At 45.3% G+C, this 20,144-nt stretch overlaps 4 protein-coding genes across 4 annotated transcripts; 2 read left to right on the forward strand and 2 right to left on the reverse strand.

Moving 5' to 3' along the window:
- Window positions 1–743: 743 nt before the first annotated feature.
- Window positions 744–6,680, reverse strand: N7537_003630 (cation-transporting P-type ATPase PCA1; the record flags this gene model as incomplete). The annotated part of the gene is made up of 5 exons (XM_056894688.1): window positions 744–2,610; window positions 2,658–3,711; window positions 3,772–4,413; window positions 4,469–4,499; window positions 4,863–6,680. The coding sequence occupies 5 exons, from the start codon at window positions 6,678–6,680 to the stop codon at window positions 744–746; spliced, it is 5,412 nt and encodes a 1,803-aa protein (XP_056754436.1).
- A 3,273-nt stretch (window positions 6,681–9,953) lies between these two features.
- N7537_003631 (ABC transporter substrate-binding protein) lies at window positions 9,954–11,189 on the forward strand (the record flags this gene model as incomplete). Its single annotated transcript, XM_056894689.1, has 3 exons — window positions 9,954–10,143; window positions 10,201–10,482; window positions 10,555–11,189. The coding sequence occupies 3 exons, from the start codon at window positions 9,954–9,956 to the stop codon at window positions 11,187–11,189; spliced, it is 1,107 nt and encodes a 368-aa protein (XP_056754437.1).
- A 1,059-nt stretch (window positions 11,190–12,248) lies between these two features.
- N7537_003632 (uncharacterized protein) lies at window positions 12,249–12,973 on the reverse strand (the record flags this gene model as incomplete). The annotated part of the gene is made up of 3 exons (XM_056894690.1): window positions 12,249–12,669; window positions 12,733–12,807; window positions 12,876–12,973. The coding sequence occupies 3 exons, from the start codon at window positions 12,971–12,973 to the stop codon at window positions 12,249–12,251; spliced, it is 594 nt and encodes a 197-aa protein (XP_056754438.1).
- Window positions 12,974–14,297: 1,324 nt separating this feature from the next.
- On the forward strand, window positions 14,298–17,211 carry N7537_003633 (uncharacterized protein; the record flags this gene model as incomplete). Its single annotated transcript, XM_056894691.1, has 5 exons — window positions 14,298–14,487; window positions 14,554–14,882; window positions 15,834–16,109; window positions 16,159–16,452; window positions 16,507–17,211. The coding sequence occupies 5 exons, from the start codon at window positions 14,298–14,300 to the stop codon at window positions 17,209–17,211; spliced, it is 1,794 nt and encodes a 597-aa protein (XP_056754439.1).
- Window positions 17,212–20,144: the final 2,933 nt, after the last annotated feature.

A 20,144-nucleotide genomic window follows, 5' to 3' on the forward strand; every position in this document is an offset into this window, starting at 1 on the left:
GTGCTGAACACTAATGCGACCTAGAACAGTGCCAGTGCTATACAATTGGATTGCATCTTATTTTTGTATTTAAGGTCAGATATAAGAGTCTATATTGAACAGCAAACGCGATCTACGATGGGGTAGATCCTATACAATCAAGTCACGTTTTATCTTTATATACAAGAACAAATCCAGTGGTCCATATTGAATGGCAAATGCAATCTACAGTAGTGCGAGTGCTATACAATCCAGTCGCGTTTTATCCCCATGTCTCAGAAATCTATACATCCTTCAGTATTATTAGGTCAAACACTACAGCCTGGTGCCAACCACAAATATTCATATCGCCCCTCATTTTTATGTTCGCTAAACAAAACCTATAAGACAAACTAATTGTATATGCCTATGACTTAACATATTCATGTAGAAAAACAAGTAAAGGAAATAGAAGAGTCTGTAAGATGAAATGGAACAATTTTTCCTATATCTCCCTCCTCGTCTTCTCTCATCTCATCTCACGGTATTGGAATTCATTTTTATAGTGATAGAGGAATGATATAAAAGAAACAAAAAGTCAAATTTCCTAAGACATGTGGATGATTGTTTGTTGAAAACAACTAGCCGAACACAATGCTTTCCAGATGTTGAGTCACAAAACCACGACATATCAAAAGAAGATACACTAGCCCATCGAAAAGCATCACCTTCTGTTGCGCGAAAATATGTTTCAAGGTAAAAGACATGGTTATTTCACACACAAGCTAGATCTTAGACCACCGCAAGAGCACAGCGGCGATGATGACGGGCAGTACACTGATTAGCTCCCCCAATCCCGCAAACTGGGGCGGAATTCTGGCATTCACAAAGGCCCCAGCCGCAAGGAGCACGGCGAATGTGTTGTACACAAAGCTCCAAACGAAGTTAAATTTGATGCGTCTCACAGAGACCTTGCTAGCATCCATTATGGTGAGAAGGCCAGACAGATCTGGACGCATAAGCACGACATCAGCTGCAGACTGGGCAACGTCACTACCTTCGTTCATATGAACGCCGATGGTTGCCTGGGCGAGCGCGACGGCGTCATTGGTGCCATCCCCGCAAAAGATGACAATTGGCACCTTACCATCCGAACAATTGCTTAGCAGATTTTTGATGTATACCTGCTTATCCGCCGGAGAGCTACGAGCGTGAACATTGCCCTCGGGGATTTGTAACTTTGTGGCCACGTTTTGCACAGCGCCATCGTCATCGCCCGATACCACATGAACTGACACGCCGCGTCTCTGTAGGGTATTGACCACGTGGGTTGCATCAGCTCGGAGAGAATCCTCGAGACCGAATACTGCAAGTAGTGCGCCGTCGATGGCAAAGCAGAACGCAGTATAGCCTTGCGAGAGAACCGGCTGCACCAGGGGGTGCGTGGAAAGCTCTAGCCAGCGAGAATTCCCAGCTTGCAGCGTTTGACTGCCTAGTTTCGCTTCCACACCTCGGCCGGTCAAGCTTTTGACGTCGGGGACAGCTGTAGCAACAATTCCCTTGTGACTAAGATGATTACCGACAGCAACCGAAACCGGGTGCTTACTGTCGCCGATCAGGCCCAAAAGGAGTGACAGACTTGATTCTCCGTTTCCAAGGTAGTGCTCAATGGCTACGCGGAGCTTTCCTTGGGTCAGGGTTCCTGTCTTGTCAAGGACCACGTGCGAGGCCTTGTGGGCGACTTCGATGGAATGCGCAGACTTGAATATCACCCCCCGCTCCGCCGCGATACCGCTGCAGATTACAACCACCATCGGCACGGCAAGACCAATGGCGCAAGGACAGGAGACGATAAGCACGGTCATGGCGTAGGTGACAGCCTGAATGGTTGCTTCGGAGCCAGTCTTGCCTTGCATCGCTATGCCAACAGCAACCCAGACTACAAATGTGATGATAGTCAAGCCCACAATGACTGGAACAAAGTAGGATGCCACTTTGTCGGCAAGTTCTTGGATCTTTGGCTTAGAAAGCTTGGCTTCATCGACCATGGCGGCGATGGTGTTGATGGCGTTGTCACCCGGGAGGCGAGTTAGCTTGACCATTAGACTTCCCGACCCGTTGATTGTCCCTGCAATGACACGCGATTTGGGATTTTTTTCAACGGGTCGAGACTCTCCAGTGAGCATCGACTCGTTTACTTCAGATGAACCAGATGTGACAGTTCCGTCGGTTGGGATTCTCACATCAGGAAGAACTTTAAATGTGTCTCCATATTGCAGTAGCCTAACGTCGATTTCCTTGGGCTCTGAAGAGTTTGATTTGTCCACGAGAAGGGCAGTTTGGGCCTGAAGGGATCGAACAGAGATTGACTCCACCGCTTTTTGGCGGGCAAGGGTGGCGATATATCGCCCGAACATGATCAATGTAACTAGAAGGGTGCTTGTCTCGAAGAACTGGCCAGTCGAAAGAGGTTTACCAGCGATGAGAAAGCCGAAAGACACCACAGAGAATATGTATGCCGCACTGGTACTCAGCACAATAAGAAGATCCATCTCAATGACTCGCGAAAAGAGAAGAGCCTTCAAAGCTTTAGGGTAAAAAGGCCCTGCTATCACAACCTGAATAACAGTAGCCAAAGCTAGTGAGGCAGAGCTGTAGGCGATTTCTCTCTGGGGATGGGGGCCCATGCCATGACTAACACTGGAATGGTGAGGACTGCAGATAAGAGAGTCATGAAGCCGGAATGGCGGACATGCTTGCTTCCAGCTGCGAGTGCTGGATCAGCACAGATGGGGGCAAGCTTTGCAGTGTCGCCCCAGTATTTTTCAATAAGATCTCGTGCCCCAATCACTTCCGGGTCAAAAGAAACACGAACAGTACAATCCTCGACGAGCGATATGTCACTCACGCCTTCTGGCCAAGCCTGGTTGACGATCGAATATGGATCTCCAGAGACGATAATATCCATAGTTGACCCATTACTGGTGATGGCCTCGCATTTGAATTCTGTGGTCCGCTCCAAGTGTTTCATAATAAAGTCCATAGTTGAGAGATTGAGGTCCAAGTCGAATTCAGCTCGAGAGAGAACCAGACTTGTCCTCAAGTTCTTTACACCTGTCACCGTTGCGAGGGTTCTGTTGAGTTTCGTCTCGCAGCCAGTGCAAGTCATACCAGATATCGAAAGAACCACGTGCTCGACGCCTATGGCCTGACCCTCTAGATCGGGGGTAATGCTAACATTCCCACTCTTCTTGTCTTTAGGCTTTTTCGGGGTGCAGCAAATATCAGCGCAGGAACCATCCGCTGACTTGACTTTTATTTCATTGGGTTTGGGGGCACAGGGATCGGTGAAGTTGACGCTGGATGTGGTAATATTAGATTTGCAGCAAGATTTGGAACAGGAACCTTTGCTGGCACTGTTTTCAATACCACATGCAACGTTGTACTTTCCGCCATGCTCGGTACTTCGACGCGGCGATCGACTTGTAGACGTGCCATTTGTGTGGCGAGATTCAACCAAGTCGCGCGAAAGAGACTGTTTCAGTGGTCTTTCAGAGCACCGCCCCTTTACCAGCGAAGTGCGCTTTCGAGGCTCGCAGCATGATTCTTTGCCCAGGGCAAGAAGAGCACGGCAGATACACCCGAGTGCTGTAAGCCTAGCGGCATATTGCTCTCTAACCGTGCGATGGTGACGGTCACAAGCTCTGCGGTTGAGCTTTGCACCCTCTACCGGTTTAGATGTCGAGGGAAAAGCTGCATTGGATCCAAAGTCAGTAGAGTAATATGAAGATAAACTATTTCATTTCAACATACAGTATCCATCTGCTTCCATGAAATGGGTGCTTGGCTCCATGCTACACTCACGTAGAGCCAGGCGGTCGAGGCAGGTCTCATTACAGCAGGGCGAAGACTTGCCCTCGCAGCACTCGGCCACGATAGGTTCAACTGAAGTAGCAGGTTCGTTTGAGGCGTTGGACCAGGAGGCACTGCGGTCTAACTTCCCAGCTTTGGTGGTAGGATTTCCTGTACAACAAGATTCCTTAAAAGCAGAAGCACCACAAGAAGGGACATCCTTTTTACCAATAGCCTCGGTAGACTGGTCGTTGCAGCAGCCTCCCTCGCAAGCCCTTGGTCGAGCCTTACCCTTGCAAAAATCAGTGGGCTCCTTGCACCCAGTCTCTGCAATTTCAGCGGAGGAAGCTGCATTGTTATTGTTGTTACTCGTTTTGTTGGTTTGGACAGCATGTTCTTCGCAAGAGCTCTCTTGACCAGACTTCTTCATGGGCTCACCGCCATAACAAGCCGCAGAAGAAGTATCGGGTTCTTCCACCTCAACCTCGTGAGTCGCATCTGTTTGAGAGGGTGTGCCTCCGCAGCAAGAGTGTCCCATAATGCTGGTTAGTTCTACGTGGGGTGAAGAGGGGATGGGGACCCGTCGGGCCCACTGTGTTTTGCCTGCGGGGCGGTGAGTTTGGCTTGTTTGCAGGGATCATCAACGCCAAGCCTCTACCTCCTAAATCCCTCGTCTGAATTGGTTTCGCCTTTAATGTGATTATAGATACAATTATAGGCCCTAGGTGTCAAATCTGGCAGGCCGCAGGTGCAACCAGCAGTTCCTTGTGAAAAATGGACATCACATCTTTCTACTATTGCACTGGCTGTCAATCTCTTTTACTGGGGAGTCTCATTGGGTGCTGAAACTAACAACCTGTCAAGCCCCAAGTCACAAGGATACCCTATTTTCATGGATCCACGACTGCACCCCATAGTGGGGCGCTCCCCATGGTCCCCAGTGTGGGATCGCACACATTGGGACAATATGTCGGTGGAGGTTGTATAAAGATGTGGGACAGGGGTTGGGCCTCAAAGATGGAGTGGACTTTTCTATTCATTCAATCTACTACTATGTTATTCCCCCTTCTTTCTAGCATCAGGTCGCCTTTTTGATCGGAGAATTGAAGCTGAACATTCATATATTCTGCCTTCTTTTCCATTTTACTGACAGTCGTGTAATCGTCGACATCAATTTCATGTAATCCATGATAAAAAAGGGCCAAAACGGACGACTTCCACAGCGATGTGCTGCCCTTCTTGTTTGCAAGAATGGTCAAGACGAAAAACAACATCCCAGAAACCACTAGCAAAGCTGGCAGGATTAACCAGGCCCACTGTACTTTCACAAACACTTCGATAGCATATGCTGTACCATTTACACCTTCGCCGCTAGCATGTAATGCCATCTTATTCAAAGAGCTGGCAACGTTAGACATGATGACTTCAAGACCGGCAATTCCAATGCGCTCTGTATTAGGATCAGGAAGTTTAAACGAGGCAGGATAGCTGTGAACGTCCCACATGTGATAGACAAAAGCTGAAGATCCCACAAAAAAGCCCACATTTAGTGGTATTCCTGGCCGAATCCCACAGAATGCAAATTCAACGGGACTTAATTGGAGCAAATCATTGTGTGCAGAATGTTCCCCAAAAGTGATATTTGATGGGCTAGATGTTGGCCTCCAGCAGAGAGTTTGATTTCCCGCAAAGTCCCCCTTTCTCCAGAACAATTGACCATAGTCGATGGTTGAGATATTGGTCATAGGAACACCGTTGTTAACTGAAACATCATGTTCGTTCAGGCAGAATGCAAGGCTACACTCGGTCACATTATCGATTGTAATTCCCTTGATTGGATCTGAGTCGAAGTGACTTGGATCATACCCAACTTTAGCGTACGCGAACACCACCAAAGGATTGGCTACCCCGGCAAAGGTCAGATTGTCCACATGTTGGTATACTTCAATGTCGGCGTTCTGATCGAAAGCAGAATACATATGCCAGGTGATGTTTTCTGGTATTCCCACACGACCAGCACTCGAGTTCTTGTATGCGATTCCGAATTTGACGAGAAAATTGGTCGACATCCCTTGTGAAGGGGTAAGGTGACATGATGCATTATAATTGTAGGACTCCGATTCGCTATCGTAATTATTCCAAAAGCCATCGTTTCGGGGGTCCTTGTGACAATCCAACGACACAGATGTTGTGATATCAGTGCATTGATTGCACACTTCAATAGACCGGTACCGAGGCCAGGTACAGTTCACGGACGAGCAGGTTGGATGGAACGTGTTGTCATCAGACCAGACTCCTGATACCCAGGCTAAATTCCACTGTACTTCGTTTACTTCTGGAAGAAAATACTTCAACCTCTTAGTTACTGCGACCCCGGTGCCATCATGAATAGCCGCCGACCGAGTAGGATAGCTCAAGATCTGCTGAACAAATGGATCGAATGAAAGTAAGAGAATCATGATCACTGCGCCAAACGATACGAGTGACCGTCCTTTGTGTTGGAATAGAATCATGATCGACCCAAGGGGTCCCCGACTAGCATTGTCAAAAGCCTGCATGTGAAGGAGCTGCTTCGGCTTTATACGAAACCAGATCCATTTCAATTGGCTCACGGCCTCTCCTATCACAAACATCAAAGAGGCTTTGCAACCCGTTGCCAGTATTGAGATAATCGCGTTCAAGGATAGGCCGTATGGAAACTCGGGTCGAGGCTGTTGGTCATAGGCAAATAAAATACCGCATATTGCAGTAAGACAGGCAATGCTAAATAGCGTAGCTAGTATCTCTAGCAACCATGTGTCCAGATAACGAGAATTCCAGTCTTGATTTGTTTTCTTTGCTGTTTTTGAGAGGGTATCATATAAAGCCATTGGTAAAGTTTCCTAGGTTTGGTGACTGATGGTATAGCTAATTTGACGGAGGTTGTTAGAGAGCCTGCAGTAATAAGGGATACTTTTGGCACTTCAAGGTTCTCCGCAATATAAAAACGTAGCCTAAGCGAAGCTGCCACTTGACCAATGTGGGCTGCTGCATAACAATGATATTCATTAGTATGTTGACTAGCATGGATATCACGTAGATCGGTAACCTTTTAGGTATACTGAGCTTTCTAGCCTGTTGCCAAGCGTTTCAGGCGGAATACATACATCCAATAACGTTAATTACAACTCAGCGAAGAGCTCCAGCGCGGCCGGTCGCGCACCCCCAGGGCAATCCTCACCCTAGTGGAGGCATTGGGGTGTCTAACGGACGGTCTCTTTGATCATAATAGCGCTCCTCGTCCCCGCACCTATGATGACCATGTTGCTTTGTTGCTCTTGTTCTACTGTGTATTGGGACTTCATCTTCGGCCGTCCACCATGTTCTACTCTTCGTAATACCTTTACTTATTCGCTCATATTACTGTTACTGAAAAAAAAAATGAAAAATGAAAAATGATTTTGCGCTCCATTTTAGCCATATGGGCTTTATTCATACTGAGGGAAGCCAGAAACGGTTCGAAAAAGGAAAATTAAAAGCATTTCTCATCTGAGCCCTATATTCTTATGCAGTGTCCACGATGCATTATTCCGCGTACAAAATTGTGGGAGCAGCTGGAGAGAATTGGGATCAGATTCACAGAGATAGACTATGACAAGATCATATCTAACCCGCAGGCCATCCACTACGCGGTCAACTTCATGCACCGAACAGATCTCTTCCAGCAGACTCAACACGTTGGGATCGAGGAGGACAACGACGACGAACCCACAGGCCTCGCGGCAATGGATCTAGGTGTGGAAGACGATGGGTATTAGCCAATGAGGATAGATGATGCTGTGGAACGAGAAACTCAGCCAGAGTCGACGAACATGCCAATCAACAACTGGCCATGCCAACGTCACCATCAATTGAAACTGAGGCAGGGGAGGGTACAGAGAAAGAGAGAGAGAGAGAGAAAAGTGGGGGTTAAAAGGAGGAGGGTACACTCCACAACTATCATTATATGTTAATTTCTTATGTATGGGATTACGGGTTTGAGGGTTTTTATGGGTTACAGGAATGGGCTGATTCCGCACTCTCTACGATCAGCATCTGTATACTCTGGGAGTGATCCCACTCAGCGTTTGGCTTCGAGTTCTTGCTTCAGTTGGATGAAGCGCCTGCATAGTCATACGGAACTAGTTAGACTGCAACAGGTTAATTGAACTTTGATTGATTGATTGATCATCTGAGCCCTGGAAAAGATAAGGGGAATTCTGGCTGACCTAGAGGTTGGCGTTAAGCCAGGCTGATTTGAATGAGCCAGAAAATAAACCCCTTGAGGTAGTTGACTAACTAGTTAGTTAATACTACTTCTCTTACTAATAGAGTCGATGGAGCGGTAACTATCGTATTAATGAATTTCTCTGAAGCGAAGTATGCAACCTTCCCTCGACACCACTCCCGTACTTCTAGTAGAAAATTAAAAGCAATCCCCCGTCTTAGAGTGCAATCTCAACGAGTGCTACATAACAATACAGACAACACATGCTGAAGAAAAAGTTTCAGGATCAAAGACACCATCACTACTCGACTCTTTTGCGTTTCGACGGGCGTACTAGTCGTCTACTAGTCATCATCTCGGCCTTCAGAGCTAAGGGCTTCCTCATCTCGAGTAGAAATCTTGAGGTTGGCAGAGACTTGTGTGGAGTCTGATGTATTCTTAATTGAGACCTGCCAGGAAGCCTTTCGGAAGAACATGCTTCTCGATAATATGTGTCTACTAGAAGTTAAATGATCCCAGCAATAACGTAAACAAAAACAAATTTGTATTTTCAAGAGTCCTGAGCTTTGCCGCAGCGCTTACTGTGGGTCTTGCGTTAATTATGGAAGAATGTTTCAGTGTAAAGTTGACAAAAGTGCTCCAAGACGAAATAGGGGCCCTAAAAAGAAGCTTACCACAGGAGCCAGCAGGCAGAACGGTATAATAATGTTCTCAAAAATCTCCAAGCCGATGTCTACAGACTCCAGGAGCAGACCTTGTGCCAGAGCCAGGAATTATCAGATTGTCTTATAAGCAAAACCATGTCCTTTGGTAGTCTACCGGCTAAGAATTGAGACGATGAGTATTGGTTAAAGGAATAATCACAAATAAATGAGCAGCCGGTTCAACTCTCGGGGTTATGAAAACCTCGAGTCTCTCGGGAATTGAGATGGGGAAGGAATTCGATGTCTCAGCCTCATTTCTTGGTTGGAGTGGTTCCGCATTTGACGACTGGGAGAAATTGGTCAAGTTTTCTTAGGAAGCTAGCTATGTAAAAAGTAGATTCGGCTGTAGTTCAAATGGGTGAGCATACTCACGGATACCTTCTTTGGGACCTGAATATAACGAGGTATGCTCTAAACCCAGAATCTGCACAGTAAGAAAGAGAGATCCCCGAAATGACATGTATTCCCCACAACGTACACCAGGACCCATATTTTCCTTATCTGACTGACAGGATCTGCGGGTGACAGTTTAATTTTCTTCACGGGGAAGTTCTGGGGCTTGGCAAATTGTACCTAGTATGCAAGAGCGGCGTTGGGATCCGGCGACCTTACAATACGATTATGCTTCAATTCCATGGCTTTTCCTAGCTAACGCTTTGTAAAATAGCCGCTCTTACCTAGGTATGGTGTAGCTATCAATAACGAAACATGTATGATGGATTGAATCGACAACCATTCCTAATTCTGAGTTATTTGCAATAAAGGAGTTCGTTCTAACTAGGTAGGGATATTCGCAAGTTATCGTGCACTAGTTCTCCATCTATGTGGCTACCTTACTAAAATTAATTTGGAGACTGCGGAATACGACAAGGTTGAAATGTCTCGGATTTTAAATCAACTTCCTCGGCTCAAAACCAAGCTGCTCCACCCGGGCGAGGACCATCACGACATCGTAATTTGGCTCACCCCCTATCCTCATTTCCTCTTGGTTTTTTAATTTTCCCGCCTTATTATCTGCTTTATAATAACATAGATAACCTTGGAATACCCTAATTTCACATAATCGCGGGATAATTCCGTCTACAAATCAACCGTAAATACATGTATAATATATATATTGTCCATGAGTGCCCTTATTAGCCATCACAACACACATTCACCCAGTCTCCTGGACATTTGGCCTCAACCCCGCGATGAAGATTGCTGGACAACCATTTATTCTTGGCCTTTTGGGCCTGGTCAACCTTGCTCGTTGCAACGTGCTGCCCAATTGGAATTCCTATCCCAGCCATGATCCTGCTATTGAGAATCGCACTTTGGACGAAATCTACGCGGCTGCTAAAAAGGAGACGGGTGATTTAATTGTTCTTTGGGGAGGTGATGGTAATGATTTCACCAGTCTTAAATTGCGGACGAACTCTTACTCACGCGGTTGAAAAGCTGTAAGCCAGGGTGATTCGACCATTGAAGCATGGCAGGCAAGATTCCCCGAAATTAAGCTCAATCTGACTGTCGATGTTTCAAAATATCATGACAGCCGAGTCAATCGTCAGTTCCAGCGCAATGGAACCGATGGGGCAGACATTGCGGTGTTGCAGACGCTCCACGATTTCGGCCGCTGGAAGAGGGAGGGACGGCTGCTGCCTTACAAGCCGTTGAAATGGGAGGACATTTATACCGCTGTCAAGGATCCTCACGGTGCCTTTGTGGGAGCATTTATATGTGAGCAACATGATGATTTCCCACTTCATAAATCGTTTTCCAAGCCAACTAATTTTATTCTTCGCCAATTAGATCAATTCGGAGATCTTATTTACAACACCGGTCTCTTGAATGAGTCTAATGTTCCATCCTCCTATGGAGACTTTGTCCGCCCGGAGTGGAAAAGCAAACTGACATTGACGTACCCCAATGACGACGACGCTATCACTTACCTTTTCTCTGTCATCATCGACAAATATGGTTGGGAATGGTTTGAATCACTCATCGAGCAGGACGTTCAGTGGGTTCGGGGAACTGGCGAGCCTGCTAACTATGTTGCCGAGACCAATTCAACTCGCTCGTTGTCTTTCACCACCAATTTGAACGGCGCGAACAACCTGGCTAGCAAAACTCCCCAAGAGGCTGCTTTGCTATGGCCACAGACTGGTGCTATTTTTGCGTCTACCCCTCGCCCTGAAAGTGCTAAATTGTTTATGAGCTGGTTGCTTAGCGACGAACGCCAGCAGGGTAGTGGGAGCTACTTAGTACGGAAAGACCTGTCTCCTAAGCTTGCAAGCGTGTGGGACGATAAATTCACGGCTCTCACTCAATTCGCAACTTTCATGGAAAACCGTGAGTTGGTCGAATGGTGGAGATTCCAGTTTGAGACTTCTATCGGGAGCGCACAGGGACCTAGCCCAGTGCATTCGTACTATGGTAGTCGCTAGACTGGGCATCATTCAATGTGCCCTGGCCTTCCACTATGTGATCAGAAGTGAATACTGCTGGTGGTAAGCTCCAGATGTGTTTGTCAGATTGATATACAGATTCATACTATACGCCGTCACTTTGAATGTATATTAGATGTGATCATTTAATAGTTCGAGAATGATATTTTAGTTTACACAATATTCAGCGACAATAAACCAAGCAATGTTCTTCAAAGGAGAGTTTCAGCTAGTGAAAGAGCTAAGTCTGGTGTTGGATGATTATTGATTTCTGCTTTTCCTTGCACCTTGATATTTAACAGACAACGATTTGAACTTTAACTACGTGCACTATGCCAACAATGCTACTTATACTAGCAGAGTATACTAGATGATCAGGTTTAATCAATGCATAGTAATCTCTATCTACTATAGAAGCAAACTCTACAATGAAAGATGTGAAACGTTACCTTGACGGGAGGTTCAAACGCCCGGAACCGTGCGAACCGGCTTCGGAAATTAGACTGGAAACCCCAGGAAAAGAGAACGTTTGATTCATTGGCTCATTAGTGGAGGAAGAGAACCCAAACATCATAGAGGAGACCGGGGAGTTTAGTGGTTATTCCAAGACGGTGGCTTCGTAACGTGGGTGTTGCCTTATTCACTGTTTCTAAATAAACCGTCAAAGTGTATCTATCTCAATTCATTTTGAAAGGTTTCAATGCGATCCAAAATTCTTTTTTTCTTTTTTTAAATAAATAAATAATAATAACGCGGTGTAAATCTAGGCTACACAAGGATCGGCAGTCCCTACAGTGATTGATTGTACTAGAGCCAAAGTTTGGCTGAGTGCCCTACATAGTACCTTTCTTTGATCATTCAGCGCTCAACATAATGCTTACCATGCATACCCTCATAACAGAGAGCCAAAGTTCACCAAAAATAGATATATCTTCTAATATCCAGCTTAAGTTATGCCGATATTGGAGGGCTTGTCGAAAGCGGATTACCGGCATGATATGGATCCCTCGGATTCATATAGCCACGATTAAATGACATACGTCGAATTTCTCTGCCAATTTATTCACACTGATCAAATAGTGTTGTGAAGGAACCCCTCACGTCTGCAGGCATCGCTCGGTATGGCTTCAGTTTGCTCTCGGCCATCAAGCTAGAAACGGTGGCCTTAGAGTAATTTCCAACATCCCAGGCATCGTCACCAATTATTTTGGCCTGCTCTTCAGTTGACCAAATCTTTCGACAATTTAGTCCCAGTGCAAATGGATTGATTGTTTCAACCGCCTCGTTCAAAGCCTGAATAATGTGCTCTTCACTTTCACTTCTGCTCAGCGGAGCCACCCCGAGCCTTTGTGTGAGGGCTTCGACGATTTTGGTACCAGACGGTCTCAGTTCACACAATGCTAGATCTTGGTTTTTCAATTGACTGATTGGGGTGGAAGCGAAGATACTTGCGTAAGCTGCTCCCACGTAAGATCGAGTGCTAGTCATTTGTCAGAGAAATCTAATAAAAGAAATATATATTTTCGGCTTGGGAGAGGCCTACCAAAGATTCAGAGGCTCTGACGCACTGTTGCCGATGAATTGAATTTTATTGCTTTCGTACTCAACGCCCAGTGCTCTGTAAGATCCAGTTCCGCCGTCAGAAAATTGAAAATTCACTTTTAGACGATCAGGCATGGTACTTACGGCGTGTCTAGGGCGAATTCTGCGAATTTTTCAGGAAGAATAACTGTGGTAGGGATTGCGGCTTGACAAGCTGCTTTCTCGACCTCGACCTTGTTCATGTTTACCGGAATTTGGTTACCCTGGTCATCATACCTTGCGGTTAGGTCAGAGGGAACAAATAGCTGCACTTGTGTTATCGGGATTGCCTCAACAAAGTGATGCTGAAGGGTCACGCCACCATGTCCAACAAGACAGCTGGGTAGAGAGGCGTGTGTAAGCAGGTGGTTCTGGGCATACTTCTTTTTTTTTCATAATCCACTAACTCACATGATGATATCGATATTCCTAAGGGTTTGAACCAATGATACTTGATCAGTCAGTTTGACTTCGGCGATTTCAACGTTGGCTGGTAAGCTTGAAATGTCGGAGTCAGGGCGATGGGGACCCGAATAGCAGCATCTGAGCTAGCGAGAGCTTGAATGACCTCGGAACTAGCCCATCCTCGATGATCATAAACTGCAATGCGATTGGATGTCATCTCGAAATAACCTTGTTCAGAAATAACCTTGTTCACGATGATCGAAGTAAGTCAATGGAAGTTGATATCTCGAGATATCCACAATTTCCGCCGATATTGGGTGCACCTGCCGGGTTTAAATATCGTCAACGCAGTGCTACAATACAAACTCATGAATCTACTCAAACAATTCTATAGTTGTTTATCAGGCGCAACGCAACTCCTCGAGTGGAGCCTATTTCCCGTTCCCGATTTGTCTGCTGTGTGTTCAAACATGCCAATAGGTAATTTCTGCGAATCTAGTAAACCTAGCAATCGATAACCGTGTGGCTTTTAACTGGGTGCTTTCTTGTAAAGTTGAAATTTTGACGGGCCTGAAATATTACATGTTATGTACAACACACATTCCGTGTATGTTGGTGCACCCCACTAGATGCAAAGAAATCCTCAATTATCAACTTCACATCCATTTTAGTACTATACCACAATGTCAGATCAAATCAAAGAATATGTAAGCCATCTGGGTACTGGACCGTAATGGCGTCCGGAAATAGATTGCCTGGTTGACAGGTCAACATACTTTTAGTGCACACCCCGACACCGCTTTCATTCATCTTACCGGTTGCTTCTCCTATTGGTGGCAAATTGGTTGGACTTGCCTCGGGACCCACACAACAGGCTGTCTGGGTGAGGCTGTTAGCCGGTTCCAAAAATGATTGGTTGCATCAACTCTGTCCCCACCTGTGCCCTGTGCCTTCTCACAACTATACATGTCATTCGACGAAAAGTGGTGACTGACTGACGGCTGCACTGGACGCGAGGCAATCTTTTTTTTCTATAAGAAGCTTGCAGCCTTGCCTTTCAGAGGTAGTCCATAATTCCTAAAAAACAATCATTCTAGGCTCTTTCCCATGATGGAGGTAAACATGGAGGAAGCGCAGCAATCGGTTTGCGACGACTGCCAAGAAGCTCTCGTGGTCAGCACGGAGGAGAATGCGGAACCTATCCATCTACACCAGCATGACCCACATCTCTTCCTGGCTAATTGCTCTGACGGCCTCTACTGGCAGGCCTCTGGGATGTATGAGACCCAGTCGATTCCGAATGGAAATCATGGTATGTATTCACAGAACTGGAAAATCCTGGTGAATTTTGACTGTCTAAGTACTCACCAAATTTCAGCTGAGGTCAATTCGAGTCAGAGCATTGAGTTCAACCACAACCTAAATTTTCAAAATTTGGCTTTACCATCAATCCAGCAGCCAGTGATTGCTGGCCCTGACCCGAATTTTGGTGATGGATATTCGTTTGTCCCTGCAGTGGATTGTACTCAGCCGGAGTATCTCCTCGGATACGAAGAGAATATTTTTGATCATCTCGTTTCGAATGATTATCGATTTACAAGCACCTCAAGCCTATTCGGTGCCCCAAATTTGGACAATCAGTATGCGCAACATGATGCATATTCGACATTAGGTGATTCCGTCTACCCACAAACACTTGAGTCAGAGGTCTATGCTCCTACTCTGGCACAAAGCCAGTGTTCCCTTTCTTCACCCCACATCACAACCCAGGGATATGATACACAGGGTGCTAGCTTGTTTCGGGGCTCAGGAAGCTGTCAACTCCCATATATGACAAACAGCGATGGTATTGCGGCTATGTGGGATATTGGTAGGTGGCCAAATGAGGGCAACATCGCCATGCCTTGGAGCGCGCCCTCTACAGTAGCCAATGATGGCGACTTGACTCTCAGTTCCGAAATTGGCCCGTGGCCAATGTTCACGTATTCAGAGTCCGTCCCGGTACAAGCAGAGCTATGGAATAATCAGGCTTCTGTTTCAAATTCCGTGGCTCTTGATACCTGGGAGAAAGCACCACAAACAGATCCTTTTTGCTCCCATATGCCGGAAACACTTGTTGAGACAGAGAGGCCTACAGCACCTATAGAGGTGGAGGAAAGACCACACACTGGTAGCCGACCAAGAAACTCCCTAGGTCTATCCCGTCCTGTGTCATTACCGCCAGTTCGCAGGGGAGGAAGAAAGGGTCCACTCACAGCACAGGAGAAAGTGATACGCAAAGAGGTTAGAAAAAGAGGGAGCTGCATAAGATGCCGGAAGATGAAGGAAAAGGTTAAAACCTGACCCAAATACACGAAATCAGACGTAAATACTGAGTCAAACTAACGTCTGATTAGTGCTATGCATTTATCCCTTACAGCAAATGCCTTCAGACCTCAAACGAGATAATTTGGAGCACCCCTTGTACTCAGTTCCATTTCTTGGATATACTTGAGACCGGATCATATTTTCAAAGTTTGTATTCCCTCATATATTTTCCCGGGTGAGCCTCATCCAATTATCATGCAATAACTGAATTTGGGTCTTTTATTCCTAGAGGTTTTTGTTTCCCGAAACAAATTGATAACCAAATTGGATCAGAAAGGCATATTTTTGCAGTTGCTGGTTGTGTTCTCGATTGGACAAAACGAAGATTTGGGGAAGATCATGACAGGTCTCCCAGCTCCGCTGAGAACCGAGGGAGTGATTATTTGGAAAGTTGCACTCGAAATCCTACTTGACCTTCTTACCAACGATGACTACCAACGCAAAGGAATGTCTTTTGCCGAGCGAGTATCTGCAACCGCGTGTCTTCGCTCAAAAGACGCATCTCTTCTGCCTCCGATTTTGTTTTCCAACCCTGAACACCTTGGCACATCTTGTTTAGACTGCATAGTAGGTTCAGCATTTGAAAGCAACATGTTCCATGCTGATACAATTGTAGCAAGCACCTTTGGCCTTCTGCCTGACAGAATTCAACTACAGTGGCAAACCAAACTATGGTGTTAATGAGGATATCATTACACAGTCTCTCGAGGCTACTTTGGAAACCATTGCGTATCTGAGCCGCCGTCAATTTGAGCTTACCACCTTTCAAAGATTACAGTGCTCCGCAAATCAGTTATTTGCACGCACGAAAAAGCATTCACAGAGGCAAAATTACAGCACAGCAAAAGCACTATTTCAGCTGTTAATGTCTGGCTTATTTGATAATTGCAAAATGGAGTCTACTAATTCTGTGAGAAAATCACCGGCTTGTACAAGGAACATATCTAATGATCGTTGATCTTAGGAAAGCAATGAGAGTGGGACTTTACTGGCGAGGGCGGCATACACGGAGCAGAAAAGAAGAATTCGCTGCGATCTCCTTCGTTACTTTGAAACAATTCTCAGCAAACTTCCTTCTTGGAACTACTTTTTTGAGGATACAATTGGCTATGGGGATTCAGACGGCGCGGACTTCATGCGAGGATTGTGCTCAGATGTGGACAGCTTTGACGCAAAAGCAATTGCTTACGGCTCAGTGGTTCAGGATCGTGTTACCCAATGGTTGAAATGGGAAGATACCTTCGATGACTTTGAACTCTATGACAAGTCTGAGTTACAAGAGGATGCAGAACTTGATCTAGCATGGTTTCAATCCTTCCATCGGGATGTCTTGCGGGGAACACCTTACAAATCTGATGTCAACGCCATCGAAACGGATCTGGATGAAAACTATAAGCCATTACTGAATTCACTGATCAAAACTTTCCAAGGGATTATTCCCGAGATGGCCGCACTCTTCGAAGAACTTATGGTGGACCTGGGAAGGCTTCGAGAAGCTTTGTCGGTGAATCTGAAACATTTCGAGGACTGTACTGCTTCCGAAGAAAAAGAAGCGGCTCTTCAGAACTTGAAGGACAGAGTTGTTGAGTGCTATGGGTGGATGAAAGAATTTGACAACATGTATGAAAGGATACGGATGGACTACGGACCTTCCGGTGATCATTCTTAATATCCAGAAGGCCCTCGATGACACAGGCGAGCGTGGTTCCATGTTATTGACACACTTTCTCTTCTTGGAGTCATTGGAGGAGCTACAACCGTCATTTTATTGCTATTAACCTTTTCCAAATTTGATTAGTCTTCTACCAATCAATTCCGACCGACGTTTTGAGATTTAAGGTTTTTGAGAAGGATTTATATAGCCCATATTTAGGTATCGTGACATAAAACGTCAGTATAATACTTGACAAGACCCCAGCTAATATCTGGTGGCAAGAAAGCTTATGGGTAATTCCTGATCGGCATATGCATTTTGATCATGAACTTAGGGTAACACAGCGATAATTTTAAAATACTATATTACGTGACTTATGGAGCTATGATTTGATAATTACTCTCGCTATATTCGAACCCTGCCTGGTTAATAGGCTATTGGCACTAGTTACCTACTCGTCTGACAATTAGCTAGTCACAGAGTTAGGGTTGCAGATGGGATCTACAATACCACCAGGCTAAGAGATCAACCTTACCCGAAATATGTTCTTTTCTCCGACTAAAAAGGGTTCTGCTTCGTTATCATTCTCATCTCATCTTTTCACGACATCCTTAGTTAAAAAATGTACTAGACCAAACTCTAGTACGTAATTCACATAATATACGTGTTCTCTAGTAACCGGTGAAGCTAAAATCAATGTACCTCAGGTGAATGGGTTGAAGGGACTGAAGAGTACGGCGGCGAGAGGGGATTCCCTAATGAATAGGAAAAATGGGTGAACAAAAAAACATACAACAGTGAGGATTCGCTGGTGGTCACCCACCCAACTACTAACTCACCGGCGTGTGGCTTAAGTACGGCTGAGCGGACGGGAAGCCCTGTTTTCCACACCCTATGGTCGTATGTATCTTATTATTTATAAAGACAAATTATAAAGTGCAATGGACTGGGTGATGAATAGATATCGAATGAACTATTCGGAATCCATTAGGCGTGGTGAGTTGGTTCGTCTGGGGCCACATCATTGGGACTATGTTGACAGTATTGAGTTAATTGAATATCTTCTTATCACAGGGGGACGAGGCATCATACGTGAAGAAACCAAGGTCTAATTGCATGCCCAAGACGGTCTTAATGAACGGCATGGAGTGACCAGGGGCCGAATCTCTTTACAACCCCTCAAGCAACGAGCTAGGATGTTTGAATCTATAGATGGTTTGGTAGAGTTTAGACCGAGGAGATTTCAAATCCTGCTAGCCGAGCGGTATCGCGCTTGAATGCTAGCATGAGGCCCTCCGTGCCGCAACCCTAGAATGGGGGACTAGCAAAGCATATTTAGATGATTGGGTCTGTCCAATTCCGAGTTGTATTTGGCAACACATTGCCAAAGATGACTTGACTGATAGATAAAGCATTATTGTCATCTACATAATTGCAGCCTCTGTAGTGATGCTTTTGAACGACCAGCCAAGCATCAAAAAGTCCTATTTAACCAATTAATAGACCTGGCTAGTCGGATCTGAGACCCTTTGGCATCGGAAAAGTCAGAAAAGCGAGCGTTCAGAATATCATCGAGCAAAACGTTACACAGCACGATCTATCCAGTACTTGTTGAGTCAGTGGTCCAGGTTGTCGTTCTCTATTAAAGGAAAAACGATTGTCTCCTCCTTGATGTCGAGACAAGGAACCACCCCCTCGATTATGTCCGTGGGATAATTTGCTCCCTACGGAGTATCGTGGGAAGCAGAAGTGTGACGAATGCGAAAACTTGGGAGCAGGAAGTACCGGCTCTCAGGTGAGTATTGCATGATCTGTCTTAATTTAGTGATGATGTGTGAAATGAGAAATTCAACAGTCAATTCAGAAAGGTTTAGGCGGGAAAAGTGGAAGACGAGACACGTACGGCAAGAAAATCAGCAAGATTTAACGTGGCTAAGACGTCGGGGGCGTGGTGGGTTGTCAAATGAATGAGGTACGTACTTGATGGAAATCCCAAGTGAGGACGCCGTGAAAGTGTATTGAAATGAAAGGTATTTTTAGTTTTATTATCAAAGACTAGAGAATTCTGTGAAAGACTTGAAAAAAAGTTGAGATAATCTCGTCTTGGATATGGTCTTCGGGGCAAATCAAATGGTTAAGCGATCTCAACGATATCATGGCCTTCGGTATGCAACGTAGCTTCATTATCAAGTACCCTCTTCTAGTTCTCTTCAAACAGCCACAATATAATTCATATCGATTGCTCAACTAGTTCTGCCTATACAAACTCATGACGGCAGTGACACAGCTTTTACCATGGGCTCCTTAAGCGTGAAATTTGAACATAGTGCTTCACATAGCCCTTGAATATTTGCTGTTCCTCGTTCAGTATGGCATTTTGGGCTCTATTGGTAACCTCCCTTCCCGAGTGATACACCCATAATCTATGGCAGTTCGGCTGATTCTTGCCCAGATTTGCTAACTTGTTAATAACTACTCCTTTCAACATAAAAGAAGTTCATTCGCTAACGTATTCCATATGCGAGCTGCGCAGCCCGATATATATATTTCTCAGTTCGAGCTACGTAATTTTCAATATAACAATAATGCCGCTTTTCAATTTCCTTAAAACTCGTATTTCTTGCTTACAAGGCCTATCAATGGCTATCGGCAAATAAACATATAATAGAAAGGCGTTTGTTATTGAAATATAAGTGTAGCATATGTCGCATTTACTATGGTGTTCCGGACTGCGCAGCTCGCTTGTATACGTTACCTATTTATTACATAGTTAATTACACTTTATAAACTGTCTTTATAAATAATAAGATACATACGACCATAGGGTGTGGAAAACAGGGCTTCCCGTCCGCTCAGCCGTACTTAAGCCACACGCCGGTGAGTTAGTAGTTGGGTGGGTGACCACCAGCGAATCCTCACTGTTGTATGTTTTTTTGTTCACCCATTTT

Source organism: Penicillium hordei (assembly GCF_028827395.1).
Source record: "Penicillium hordei strain IBT 12815 chromosome Unknown utg000002l_segment0_segment0, whole genome shotgun sequence".
Lineage (NCBI taxonomy): Eukaryota > Fungi > Ascomycota > Eurotiomycetes > Eurotiales > Aspergillaceae > Penicillium > Penicillium hordei.